Source organism: Chinchilla lanigera, unplaced genomic scaffold (genome assembly GCF_000276665.1).
Source record: "Chinchilla lanigera isolate Chin_1 unplaced genomic scaffold, ChiLan1.0 scaffold00024, whole genome shotgun sequence".
In the NCBI taxonomy this organism is placed as follows: domain Eukaryota; kingdom Metazoa; phylum Chordata; class Mammalia; order Rodentia; family Chinchillidae; genus Chinchilla; species Chinchilla lanigera.
The window spans coordinates 16,345,742-16,359,590 of NW_004955425.1; the positions used below are offsets into that span (position 1 = coordinate 16,345,742).

Consider the following 13,849-nt stretch of genomic DNA (forward strand, 5'->3'; position numbering starts at 1 on the left):
TCCTCTGGACACACGACCACCTGGACAGCTGCTGAAGACTGCAGAGGTCTTTAACTCAAGCACTGTGCCTCTAGGGATAACCCGGTAGCACGTAAAGTAAACATTCTCTCTCTGTACTCATTAGGCTGCTGGCTCCTCTGGAGGATGAATAGTGGGGGCCTCACATTTCGGCATTTCTGTACAGTCTCACTGGCTCTTCATTATTGTCTGTAGAACAGATGTTCTAGTTCACAGAACAGTAGACTATGGATGAGATGTTCAGCGCCTGTCCCAAGACAAATCAGCCAATAAATGGCAAGTCAACAGGAGCCCGACTCCTGTGAGGATGTCTTGTCTAAGAGACATTAACTCTCTCACACCATCATACACAGTCTCCAAAAGCCCTCTCTCAATGTCGTTTACTTACTAGAACATGCTGTGGTGTAAGTCTTTCAAAAGTTTTAGTATGTACTGTTGCTTGCTATGTCTAGCTCTGGTATGTCTAAAATCACTGGTAAATCCAAAATTTCTAGCTGGCTCCTTTTAATAATTTCTTGCTTTCCCGACAGTCACTTTATTCATCCATCATTTTCCTGGTTTTCTTTAGGTCTTAGGCCATGGAATTTCCATTAGCTCTTCGAGTGTATTTACGACAGCTGTCTAGTAAATCCAGTGTCTGGGCTTCCTCAGGGAACATTTCTGTCACCAGTGTACATCTTCCCTTTGAATGGGCCCTTTTAACTTTCTGTTGGAAACTGGGTATCTGAACAGTATGTGTTTATTCTGGTCACGAGGTTCTTGCCCCCCTTCGGATTTGCCATGGTTGATTGCTGGGGCTGCAGTCATTGTTCAGTGACTTTTCCAGACTTTTCACATAGGTTGTATTCTTTGTTGTGTATGGTCACCGAAGTCTTTGTTCCATTATTTCAGGGCTCAGAAAGTATCCAAAACGGATTCCTTAAACATCAAAAACATCAGTTGACTTTTTCTTCGTAAGTGGTCTCTTGGATGCTGTAAGTTTTGTATTAGATTCCAGTAATTGTGAAAAAAGGTAATTCTGTTGACCTTTACTAGCTTACACTTGTTTTAGGGTTTTTTTTTTTTTGGTCTTTTTCAGACAGGGTCTCACTATGCAGTCCAGGCTGACCCTGAACTCACTTTGTAGCCCTGGCTGACTGTGAATTCATCAATCCTCCTGGCTCAGTCTCCTGTGTACTAGGATTACAAACTTATGCCATCGGGCCGGGGATATAGCTCAGTGGCACAGTGCCTGTCTGGTAAAGTGCAAGGTTGTGAGTTCAATTCCCAGTACCAAAAAAAAAAAAAAAAAAAAGTAACAAACTTATGTCATCATGCCCAGCCTATAGTTGTTTTAAAATGACTTTCAAAATGGTGACTTTTACTAATGCTTAGAGAGGCTGTGATGTTTCCAAACAACCCTTACCTGATACACTTTGCTTCAAGGCTTGAGGGTTAATTTGAATAGGCGAGGGCTCAGCTCTAAAGTAGGACATGACTGAACCTCCCCTTCCCCTTCTCCCTCTCTGCTGCCATTTCTGAATCATTTGTATTCCATTTCCAAACAGATACTGTCTTACACGTGTCTTAAAGGATAAGTTGTAACCATAAATAGGCAATATTAAGAAAATGTAGTTCGTTCACCTTCCTAAATAGGAAGGTTATAATCTTTACACTGTGATTACTATAAAATATATTCGGCTATTTGTGAGAACTTAGATGAAAAGACTTGGTCTACACAAATGCGGATGAATTTTTACTTTAAAGTATTATAAGCTAGGAATGATGACATAATTAAGCAATCAAGGCTCATTAAAGTTTATTTTCTTTTTATTTTTTGTGGTGCTGGAGATTAAAACCTTACATGTACTAGGCAGAGCTACCACTGACCTACGCACCCCTAACCCGTGTGTGTGTGTTTTAAATCATTGTAGTTTAAACAAAGAGGCTTGATGGTGCATGCCTGTGATCCTAGCACTTGGGGCTGAGACAGGAGGACTGCCCCAAATTCGAGGCCAGCCTCAACTACATGGTGAGACCCTATCTCAAAAAACTGAATCAATCAATCAGTCAATCAATCAATCAATCAATCAATGCCACTCAGAATATCAAAGTTGAGGCAAAGTAAAGTACTGGAAGTCACGGTTCAGCTGCCCTGTCTAGGCATAGCTTCACATACTGAGTCAAGTTTACCAACAGTTTTTAAGTCTGCAGAGAAAGGGGACATAAAAATCCTTATTTTTATAGCTGGCAATTTCTGTGTCAAGATACACAGCACAGAAGTTAAGGTTTTTCTCTTGCACCACTCAGTAATTTAGTGGCAGTAATTTAGGTCATACATGCTGCTGCCCTCAGTCTATGCAGCTGTAACACCTCTTATCACATATGCAGTTTACTTTCTAAAATCTCTATGAATTTTCTATACATCTCAAAACAATACATCTCTTCTGAAAAAAAAAATTAGATTTAGCTAGATTCCAACCTAAGTAAACTTTTTTTTTTGGTGGGTAATGGGAATTGAACTCAGGACCTTGCGCTTGTCAGGCAGGTGCTTGTGCCGCTGAGCTACATCTGCAGCCCCTTAACCTAAGTAAACTTTGTGCATTAGGTGGAAGACACATAGGAAGAAGTCAAAATTTACATGTGTGTACAAATAATACAGTATTTATTTCATCTTATTTCTTTTTGTCCTTTTTAAGACAGGGTCTCGCTGTGTGGTTCAGGATGGACTTGAACTCACTTTGTAGCCCAGGCTGGCCTCGAACTGGCAATGATCCTCCTGCCTCAGCCTCCCAAGTGCTGGGATTATAGGTGTGCGCCACCACGCCTGGCTTTACAGTATTTAAATTGTAAGAAGTCGTAATTATTTTCATCTATTTGTGCAAAAATCTGTTGTAAACGAGGAACATATTTCCATATATCCACAAAACAGACTTATGAATGTTTGTCTTAACTGCATTATTCTAAGCATAGGAAAGAAGCGAAGAAAAACTCCAATCTTATGGTTGGAGCATGGCTCAGAGATAGAGCACTTGCTCAGTGCATTGGAGGCCCAGAGTTCAATCTTCTGCACTACAAAAAGCCAAAACAGAACTCTACAAATCTGACTTCATGAAGCTTACATTCATTCTAGTGGGGAGTTAAAGACAATGAATGTAAGTGAAGTACAAATCCAGTTAGAAGGTGGTGGCTGCAATGGAAAAACAGAGAAGGTGCAAATTCCGTGACACAAACTCCATCTCTGAACAGTAACATTTGAGTGAAGCCTTAAAAAAATGTGAGGAAGCAAAAGCAAGTCTCAGAGACACCTCAGAGGAAAAAAACTAGGCGAAAGGATTAGCAGGTACGAAGGCCTTGGGGTAGGCACTGCCCTGGTGTTCTACAGCAGAACAAGAGCACAAGCTGGAAGAAAGCAGAGAAAGACAACGGGAGCAGGGAGATGGTGCCTGCACCAGTGCGTGTGCGCATGTTTGTGTGTGCTGGTGGGGGCCTCCGGGCTGGCACAGTAGGGTGCAGTGTGGACTGGGGCCTGTGACGCTTCATGACGCTTTGAGCAGAGTGGAATGTGAACTTTTGAACAGGATTACTTTGTGCCCACTACTGAATAGAAGATGGCTCTTGTTGATGCCCATCCTTAAGTAGAAGGAGCAGGGGAACTTAAGTCTGGAACGTGGGGTGAAATGACTGCCTCTGGAGAAAGAAATGGGGTCAAGGATAGGGGAATGAATTTTCACCATGAAAACTTTTTAGACCGCCTGCATTTGTATAATTTTGGATGTGAGGGGGATCTGGCTGTGACACCTGTTGTCCCTTGATCACTAGGGCTGATCTGGCTGATCGCGCTGGCTAGGTGGGTGTCCCTTCCCTCCCTCACTGCTCCATGTGCGTCCCTCCCCAGGCTGTGAGCTAGGGCTAGGAGGACGGCCACACGCAATGGAAGACCATTCCTCAGGCGGGATATACCAGCAGCTGCACTGCCCTACTAAAACTGCCTAGCAAGCTTTCAAGCATGAAAACTTTTAGACTGCCTGAATTTGTTTAATTCCATGAAGGTATAACACTTTGAAAAGAAAAAAATACTTTAAAGCAGTCTTTTCAACAAGTAGCACTGGAACAACCAAATGTTCCTTTGTGAAAAACTGAATCTCAAACTATACAGTGTACCACATACAAAAAATTAATTAAAAAAATGGGTCACATAGTTAATATTTTGGTGTGTGTGCAGAGACAGAGTCTCACTGTGCAGTTCTGGGCTGGCCTTGCTCGCACTCACGGCTGTCCTTCAGCCCCGGCCTCCCAAGCGCTGGAATTACAGGCGCGTGCCACCACCGAGTATGACTCATACACTCAATTTTAAAACCAAAAACCATAAAGCTTCTAGAAGGAAACATAGGCAAAAAAACTCTGTAATACTTGACCAGAAAAAAATTCCATAGACAATAAAATAGAAGTGTACTCTAGAGAAGAAAAAAAAAGACCAACTTGACTTCACAAAAATGGAGAATCTTGCTCTTTGAAAGAGATCATTAAGAGAATGGAAAGAGAAGCAGACTGGGAGAATCTACCCACAAAACCATTACTGAATAAAGGACTTATATATTGAATAAAAAATACTCAAAACAATTTTTAAAAAGGCAAAATATTTGAACTCACATTTAAGCAAAGTAAACAGATGGCAAATACATATATGCTCAACAAGTCATAATGAAAGTACACATTAAACCACACAGTACTGCCACTGCACTCACGAGAGGGGGTTAAAAACAACACGGACAGTAGGAAGCACTGGACAGGAAGAAGAAATGAAATGCATGTAACACTGCTTTGAGGGCAGGAAATGGTACAACCATTTAGAGAATAGCCTGGCAGTTTCTTGAAGTTCACCACGTTTCTCACGTGACATGAAATCTGCCTACTTGGTATTTACCTAACAAAACGAAAACCTATGTTCACACAAAAGCCTGGATGTGAATGCTACTCACAAAGAGTAGCTTTATTTAGCAGTGCTCCTAATGGGAAACAATCCAAACGTGTTTTAATTGGTGAATAAACAAATAGACAGAAAAAAGGAAATATAAATACCACACTAATACAATGAAACCACCACCCAATAATGAAAAGGAACCAACTGATACACACACAACATGAATGAATCTCAAATGCATTCAGAAAAGCCAGACATAAAGGATACAGATTATATAATTTCAATTAAGTCACAATCTCATAAAGGCAAGCTATAAAGGACAAAAACCAGATACATCGTTATGGGAACCTTGGGGTGGACGGAGAGGGAGGCTATAAAAGTGTGAGAGCTTTTTCTGAGTGATGGGACGATCCTGGAGTTCGACTGTACTGTCACCTAACTATGCATTTGTCAAAACTTACACAAGTGTACACCAAAAAAAATAAAATTTACCACATGGAAATTAGACCTCAATTAAAAAAAAAATGACTTCAATATAGACCCTAAGAAAACTGACAAACGAACACATCAAACATATAAACAAGGATTTTCAAGGAAATCTATTTCCCCCACACACACCGGGAATCAAACTCATGACCTCGCGCTTGTAGGCGCTGTGCCGCTGAGCTAAATCCCCAGCTTCCAAGGAAATCTATTTTGAATTATCAAGGATTATTCTTATTTTCAGTAACCCTTCACAGAAACTGTTCTTTTGAGGACATTTAAATTTGAATACAAATTATGTACCTTCTGAGAGAAGTATAGAAGGCAAAGAAATGGTATGTGGAGTCAATCCCAATTAAACCTGAATCATAAATGTATAGTATCTTTGAAGTTATAAATTCACAGGAGAACATTTAACATTAATATATTTTTCTACAAAGTTATGGTAGAGGAAAAAGTTGTATTTATATTTTACTATCATAAATGTCATTTGAGCTCCACGAACAATAAATCTGATACTGAATCTGTCAACCTAAAAAAAAAAATCAACCATTATCATTTAAAAAATATTTGTGCATAATAATGTCACAAATGCAAATCAATCAGTGTCTGCATATGCAATTATAAAATGCGAGAAAGCAAATACGTATCAGATGCATCTCCATTATTCATTGATGAGTGGAGCCAACTCTGAGGCAAACTAGCTTTGAGGGAGGAGTCTTGGATTTCCTGCAAACATTACTAAAAAGGGCCAATATGGGTTACTAGTCCAATTCAACCTACTGGAATCTGCTGTGTAGTTTAAATTCTATCCTCTCTATCAGGTGCCACATATAAAGGTACAGAAATAAAGAATAGATGTTTTAGCTTTTAAGGAATACAAATTGTATACCATCTTTCTTTAGGTAGGCTACTACATGCTAAAGAGAGGCAAGATGTAATTTAAAGGCTGATATAAAGTTTTAATGCTCCTCACTGCTTTTAAAGCCCCACTATTGAGAATGAATATACAGTATTTCTTTACTTGCCCTAAAAGAGGTCTTAAAAATTAAGCTTTCAATTCACTAAACCAGAGACAATATAAAAATGGAAATCTGGTTCATGTAAAATGATTTAAGCTCTCCAAGTATTTATTTCAGATTTCTTCTAGTACTCCAGTGACATTTTAGGGAATAAAAGCAGACTGGTACGGGTCATTTGTTTTATGTCTTTTTTCATTTATGTCTATTCCTAACGTCATCTGTTTCTCACACAGTGAGCTCCCCAGCTGCTAAGCGTGCCAGGAAGCAGTCTGCACGTACCTGATGAAGTGCTCCCGCTGGCAAAATGACGGCATCCCCGAGGAACTGAACAAGGGTGCAGGTCCTGACCCCATACTCTTCCAGCAGCCGCTGGCGCAGCTTTCTGTTGACATACCAGCTTTGGTCACGTATCGGATCATGTTCTGGCAGAACTTCAAGGCCTTGTTCTTTTGAAATCTGAAATAGGGATTAAAAGGAAAATATATACCTCAAGGTAGGAGAAATAAAAAAAACCGTATTTGGTTAAATTTCTTTTATTTATAGTAAGAAATTCTTTGTTCTCAGAATCACTATTTTTGATAAAGAAAATAATGCTCTTCAATAACTTGGAAAACTAAAGGATTTTAACACAATATAGCAAACTGAAATAACGTTAATAGAGCTAATCATACTCAGCGTTCTCATTACGCCCAGTATAAAGTTGTCATCCATCCTGGTTTCCTTCTTTACCGATTGTGTGATTGGTTCAAGAGTTCAACCCAGATGGTCAAGAGCAGAAATACAAGGTAAAAGCTTAATTTGGTCGCCTCTCCCCCAAAAGGCAAAGCCATTCGTGTGCATGGACTTCATGAACATTTCTTTATTCCCCTGAAGGCATGTACAAAGAAGATATCTTTTTAGGGTTCACTTTCTAACCCTTGAAAAGTCTATTTCAAGCAACGCTTTTACCAATCAATGAAATAATCTGTGTTTAAAGGCACACATTATTGTATTTTTGATTAAAATACTGGTAGATATCTTAGGATAAGACTGGTCACAAAATTATAGTTTTTAAATTCGTATTAATCACAGTAACAATTTAAATCCTTTCAAGATGATTCAGTGTAACATAATAAGTAACAATGATGATTCCTTAAAAGAAACTCCCCAATCTACAAAACCTGCAAAATGTTTTCACTAAAGTTTTGAACAAATTATTTCGGGGTGATGTGCCAACTCTTCCAGAGTCTAACAACTAAAGGTGTGACTGTTCAAGACTTCAGTCTAGTCAGATATTACAGAGCCACCAAGTGGGGTAAAACAATTATTGCCTTGGTTAAGAGCCAAAATATCAATCAGATTCAAAGAAATGAAACACAGTAAGTTTTACATCTTGCAATTCCGAATGTCTGCTTTCCAGTAGCCAAAAAAACATCTATCTGGCTCACCAACTCATTCGTCCATTACGATAAGCTAACAGGGGAGCACTAGTAATTGAGAACTGCTACTGAAAACCCTCAGAATGAAACAGGCTAAAAAAGGAGCTTTTGACACAAAACCTGTATCTTCGTTAACCAAAATATTTAAATCTTATATTGCTGAATACCAATGAAGCTGCATTAGTAAGTCAGTCACAACTTATACAGATACATTATCTGCAAAATTATACCTTCTGAAGAAATTCTCGTATTTTATCTACATCTTTTCCAGCATAAATATGCCACAGAGCACCAGGTATTTCACTTGAGTCCTTCAATCTCTTCCTTAAAATGTCATCCAAATCTTCTTCCTCAAATTTTTTAAGTATTCCTAAAACAGAAAATTTTAAAATTAGTTAGCACAGACTACCAGAAAGCCAATTCTTTTGAAATTGATTTATCAGAGCAGCAGAGTACTTGACTAAATTACTACTCTTGAAGAAGAACCAAACTATTAGAAGAGCAAATGGGGCACTGTTTCCTATACACCACAGGAAAGGGCAACGTTTCGGTATGTTTTATGCAAACCAAGGAGCAAGAGAGAAAGCTCAAGTTTCTACTCAACTTTGACCAACTTTCAACCTGCTGCAAGCCTAACAATGGCTTGCACTCTCAGGGTTTCATAACGTACAAAGGATTTTTAGGACCATTATTGGTTGAGATTATTACTAATCTCATATAATTCATTTAAAATTTCATTTTATTATGGTTAACCTGCAACTAAATGCAAAGTCTTTATAAACGAAGTTGTGTTTTTGAGGGATTATTAGGCCACACTTCTAACTTTTTTGGGGGAGGGGATACTGGGAATCGAACTCAGTACCTTGCACTTGCTAGGCAGGTGCTTATATAACTGAGCTATATCCCTGGCCTAGGCCACACTTCTAAAATGTTTAAAAATCATATACATACTTGTATATACACAAAGAATTGTGGAAGTGTACAAATGAAAATATCCACTATGGTTGTGATCGCCAAGTGTGGAACTATAGGAAGGTCTTCTTCAATTCTTTTCTTTGCAATTGGATCTTGCTATGTGTCTGGGTGTCCTGGAAATAACTATGTAGCCCAGGGTGGTGGTCTCAAGCTTATGATCTTCCTGCACCAGATTTCTAGTGCTGGGACTGGGGCATGTAACAGCATGCTCAGTTTATCAAATTCTTGACTTCACAAAGTACATAATTTAAATAAATTTTCTTTTCAAGAGGAGAAAGCTACTGCCTCCCAAAAAGGATATATAAAGCTGGGTGTGGTGGTGCATGCCTGTAATCCCAGCACTTGGGAGGCTGAGGCAGGAGGACTGCTGTGAGTTTGAGGCCAGCCTGGGCTACATAGCAAGACCCTGTCTCTGCCTCCCTAGGGCAGGGAATACAGCTCAGCAGCACAGTGCTCGCCTGGCAAGCACAAGGTCCTGAGTTCAATTCCCGGTGTCAAAAAACAAACAATGCCTCCCTAACAAGGATATATTAGATGTTTCCTGACATCAAAGACTGGTTTAGTCCTCAGATGTTATCCTGGACAAAGTTTTTTCCCCAATCCATGATAAGACAAGGAAATTAAGGACAACATTAAATGTATACCACAAAAGACTACCCTTCCACTGTATCACTTTGGGTTAGAGTTCAAAATCTTCTCATGAAAAACAATAGCTAATATTTTAACAATATTATTTGCTTAACAAGTTAGAAACAGAGTGAATTTTTTTCCCTTTAAATTTTACTGCTCTATAAATGTAAAAAGGGGGAGGATTCACTGTAAGAAAGAGGATGACTGACAAGGAGTAAACTTCCTTCTACCTCCTGGGTGAGACAGTACTGAGTTACAGTCTGAAGGATAAATATAGGAATGTGAGCAGAAGATAAAGAAGCAGGAGAGCCACAGTAAGTAGAGGAAGAAGCTTTAAGGAGGCCAGTATTTCTTCATGTGTTTTATTAGTATAACCTATTTTTTTTTTTTTTTTGTCTTTTTGAGACAGGGTCTCACTATGCAGTTCAGGCTGGCCTTGAGCTCCCTTTCTAGCCCAGGCTAGTCTCGAATTTGCAACGATCCTCCTGCCTCAGTCTCCCGAGTGCTGGGATTACAGGCATGCACCACCACGCCGAACTCTATTAGTATAACCTAAAACACTGCCTTCTTTGTGACCAAAAGAACAATTTCAGATAGATAGCCGAAAAGTCTTTAAAATGTTCAAAATTTGTCTTAGAAAGACCAAATGTTATAGAAGGAACAGGGAATAAGGAATATACAGGAACATCAGTAAGTAAGAAATTTTTAGGACCTACGGACATGAGCAAGTAACAGTGGAGAAATGAAGTGTAACTTCTCTATTGTAGTAGAGATACTACAGGGACAATTTAAATGAAGTACAATCACCTACAGGAAAGAGAATCAACTCTGCATCATCACAGGCTTAGGAAGGATAAATGATCTGAACCAAAGGTCACACATGTTCTTTTGGTAGAGCTGGGATTACAATTCAAGTATGCCTGTGTCTCTAATCCTTGGGGTAGAGGTTTATCTATTATAGTCAGTAAATATCAGTTAAGAAAGCTGAGTGATCAGGAAGTTTCTATAGTTCAGAAGAAACAGGTTGTGTACTACAGAAACTGTCAAGTGTACACAAGCAGAGTGAATACTATAATGCATCTTTATGTCTCTTTATCTATCCACTACACTGCAGATCCACTTTGAGCCCCAGATATAGGAGTAGGGATCTAAAGGGTGGCCAGAGGCTTGTACAGAAATTCACAATAACGCAGAGGTAGAAAAAGCTGGAGAACATAACTCTAGGAACGTCTGTCCATGAAGTGTCAGAACCAGGGCAGGAATGCCACAGAAGCATCACTCTGAAAAAGGGACTGTGTGACCATTAGGCTTACCTGCCAATCTGACTGGGTTGGGTGCCGTCTAGAGGATTAGTAAGGCACACTTCCAGGCCTGTCTGGCAGGTCATGGAGGCATGACCTTGGGGTCTGTATCTGATACCTGACCCCTTACTCTCCAGTGCTGTCACCCAGCTCTGCTCTCCAGCTGCTGGGACTTCAGGAGCTGTGCTCCACCATACCTTTCCATCACGATGCTCCTGCCTTGGAGTCAGCTGATCACAGACTGAATCCCCTGCAACTATGAGCCAAATTAAGCCTCTCGTCCTTTCTGCTGTCCACGCACTGCACCCATGCAGGAAAGTTGCCTACAGTAGTAATTAACAACACCACTCTTACAGAGGGAGGTGAGTGAAATAAAATGGACCAGAAGGTAATAACTCAGTTTTCTAAATCTGTATCAGTGGAAGCAGTAGGAACACTGATTTCAAGTAGATACAAGAATAACACTGACATGAGTTGAAATGCAAAAGAGAGGTAACAAAGTCAGCAAAAGATTTGCTAGGAGGGAAGGTAGTTCACTTGTCAGAGAGAAAGAAGTAATAGAGTCTGCTCTTATTCCTTATTTATTTTGTGGTATGTGGGTCGAACCCAAGGCCTCCACATGCCAAGCAAGAGCTCTACCACTGAGCCACAACCTTGATCCTGGAGTCTGAAGAGAGGCAAATGGAGAGGAAAAGACCTATGGCTTGTGGGGCGCAGCACTGCATGCCTGTGATCTCAAAACTTTGGGAGGCAGAGGCAGGAGGATCAGAAGTTCAACTCTCACCTGAGGAACTCCTGAGACCCTGTTTTAAAATGAAAAATACAGAGAGCTGGGGAAGTAGCTCAGGGTGGAGGCACTGGGTTCTGTTCCTAATACTGCAAAATAAAAAACTATATATGAAATAAAGACCTATGACTGTGTATCTAATGCAATGGAGCAAGGCTTCCAAGAGAATTCCAGAGAATGGAAAATAAAAACTATGTACTAAACAGGTCCCTTCTACTTAGGAAAAAGGCCCCCTTTCTCTCTGATCCTGGGAGAGGGGACAAAAAACAAACCAACAAAACAAAACAAAACAAAACACAAGAATACTTGAAACAGAAAATACATTTTTTTTCATTTGTCTTTTAGAGACAGGGTCTCGCTATGCAGTTCAGGCTGGCCTTGAACTCACTTTGTAGCCCAGGCCGGACTCGAACTCACAGCAATCCTCCTGAGTGCTCACAAACCACATCTGAAATTATCTGTTAAAATCTAGTTTTTCTTCTTTCATACATGTTTACCAGTGAGTTTAACAATGTACTTTCATAAGTACAACGATAGGAATGCAACAGGTAAGAATATGCTTTTATGTGTGCGTGTATTTTTAAGACACGGTCTCACTATGCAGTTCAGGCCGGCCTTGAACTCATGGTATAGCCCAGGCTGGCCTCAAACTTGCAGCGATCCTCCTGCCTCAGCCTCCCGAGTGCTTGGATTACAGACATGTGCCACCATGCCCAGCTTAAGGATATTTACTTTTAAAATTACATTTCTTTTATGTTAAAAAACACCTGCCTTCAAGTAATAAAAGATTAGAATATTGTTGCCGCCACTGCAATTGTTTTTGTAATCTTTGCTGTTAACTCAGAGGCTGATTTGCTGTATGAAACTAGTGCACACCGTTATTCAACTTTAAGACAACCATTCTTCTAGTCTCTTTACCTGCTTTTGAGAGAATTCCATTTCCTTTTGCTATGCCAACATAGACTAGAATATTTACAACATCAGAAACTTCAATATGGAGATTTGTTGTTCCTATGTCATGATCTTTAGCAGCAGCTACACCTGTGTATAAAGTAAGATTTTTACTTAGCTGTATTACATTAGCTAGTAAGGTATCAGACAATCTCCTAAAATCAGAATATCAAAGTAATCTAATTATAATTTGAGTTTTCAGACTTCTTGTTACAAAAATCCTGCTCCTAAAAGCTAGTCTATAAAAATGTACTACAAAAAGCAAATTAATATGAAATGTACATAAAATTTTGCACATAAATAAATTCTGGTTGTTTGTAACAATTATTTCATATGAAAAAGGATTTTAATAGATTTACCAAAAGAACATTTAGAGACACTAAAAAAACTACTAGACAATTTATCTTTGGACAGAAATTTATTAAAATCCCATCTTGTTACAATCTGAGAGAAATGTGACTACATACTTACCATAGGCACTACACAACCTAGGTCCTAGATCAGGACGTACAAAAAACCCCGGCAGGTGAGAGGCCAAATTGAATTTTCCTTCTGGATTACAATACTCCGGCAATGGCAGATTTTTTAAGAGATCTTCATATCTGAAGAATAATAACATTGTCTTGTTTTTATTAAGACTGGAATTTTTAAAGTGCATCTAAATATGTAATATTCAAGTTGTTTAAAACATTAGACAACCTGTAATAGGTGACAAATCCCCTGACCTCCTTCACAGTTATTAAATTAATGTACTACACATTGGCAAGCACAACACAGAAATGATACTAAAAATTTTACTGTACTTCCCTAAACATTACTGAACAACACTACTTCAAAACAAAACAAAACCTAAAGGTTACGCCTGCAGTTACTTATCCTATCTCTAGGGATAATCTCAGTTCAACTTCAAAAGTCAAAATGAAGTTTCAAAAGATGTACCTTGCTGGCATCATAGTCTTAAAGTCTTCTCCTGAAGGGCAATCCTTCAATTTTAGAACAACTGTTTCCCCACTTTTGTTTTTTTGCCGTTCTATAAAGAATACAGTTAATTACTAAAAAGGTAATTTAACTATTGTTATTCTCTTATTTTTTTAGGAAATTTTATTTTTTATGTAAGTTGTAAAGAAGAAATGTGATTTCTACCTTTTGATTTTCATTAATATTTAGAGAAAGTGCAAATGAATAAATGATTGAATTATTGTACAACAGGTACTTAATGCATGTCACTGATTTTTATCTGTACTCATGTAATATTAAGATTTGTTCTTGGGGCTGGGGATTTAGCTCAGCGGCAAAAGCGCCTGCCTGGCAAGCGCAACGTCGTGAGTTCGGTTCCCGGTACCGGAGAAAAACCAAAAAAA

General features: G+C 39.1%; 1 protein-coding gene across 1 annotated transcript in view; it reads right to left on the reverse strand.

Annotated features, from left to right (window-relative positions):
• The window catches only part of Jmjd1c (jumonji domain containing 1C), a 209,239-nt gene that overhangs the window by 2,428 nt on the left and 192,962 nt on the right, over nucleotides 1-13,849 (reverse strand). The window contains exons 21-25 of the mRNA XM_013514771.1: nucleotides 13,428-13,518; nucleotides 12,960-13,090; nucleotides 12,456-12,578; nucleotides 8,075-8,214; nucleotides 6,706-6,882 (exon numbers count right to left, since the gene is read on the reverse strand). Coding sequence (XP_013370225.1) covers nucleotides 6,706-6,882; nucleotides 8,075-8,214; nucleotides 12,456-12,578; nucleotides 12,960-13,090; nucleotides 13,428-13,518 — 662 coding nt within the window. The remainder of the gene's footprint in view (nucleotides 1-6,705; nucleotides 6,883-8,074; nucleotides 8,215-12,455; nucleotides 12,579-12,959; nucleotides 13,091-13,427; nucleotides 13,519-13,849) is intronic.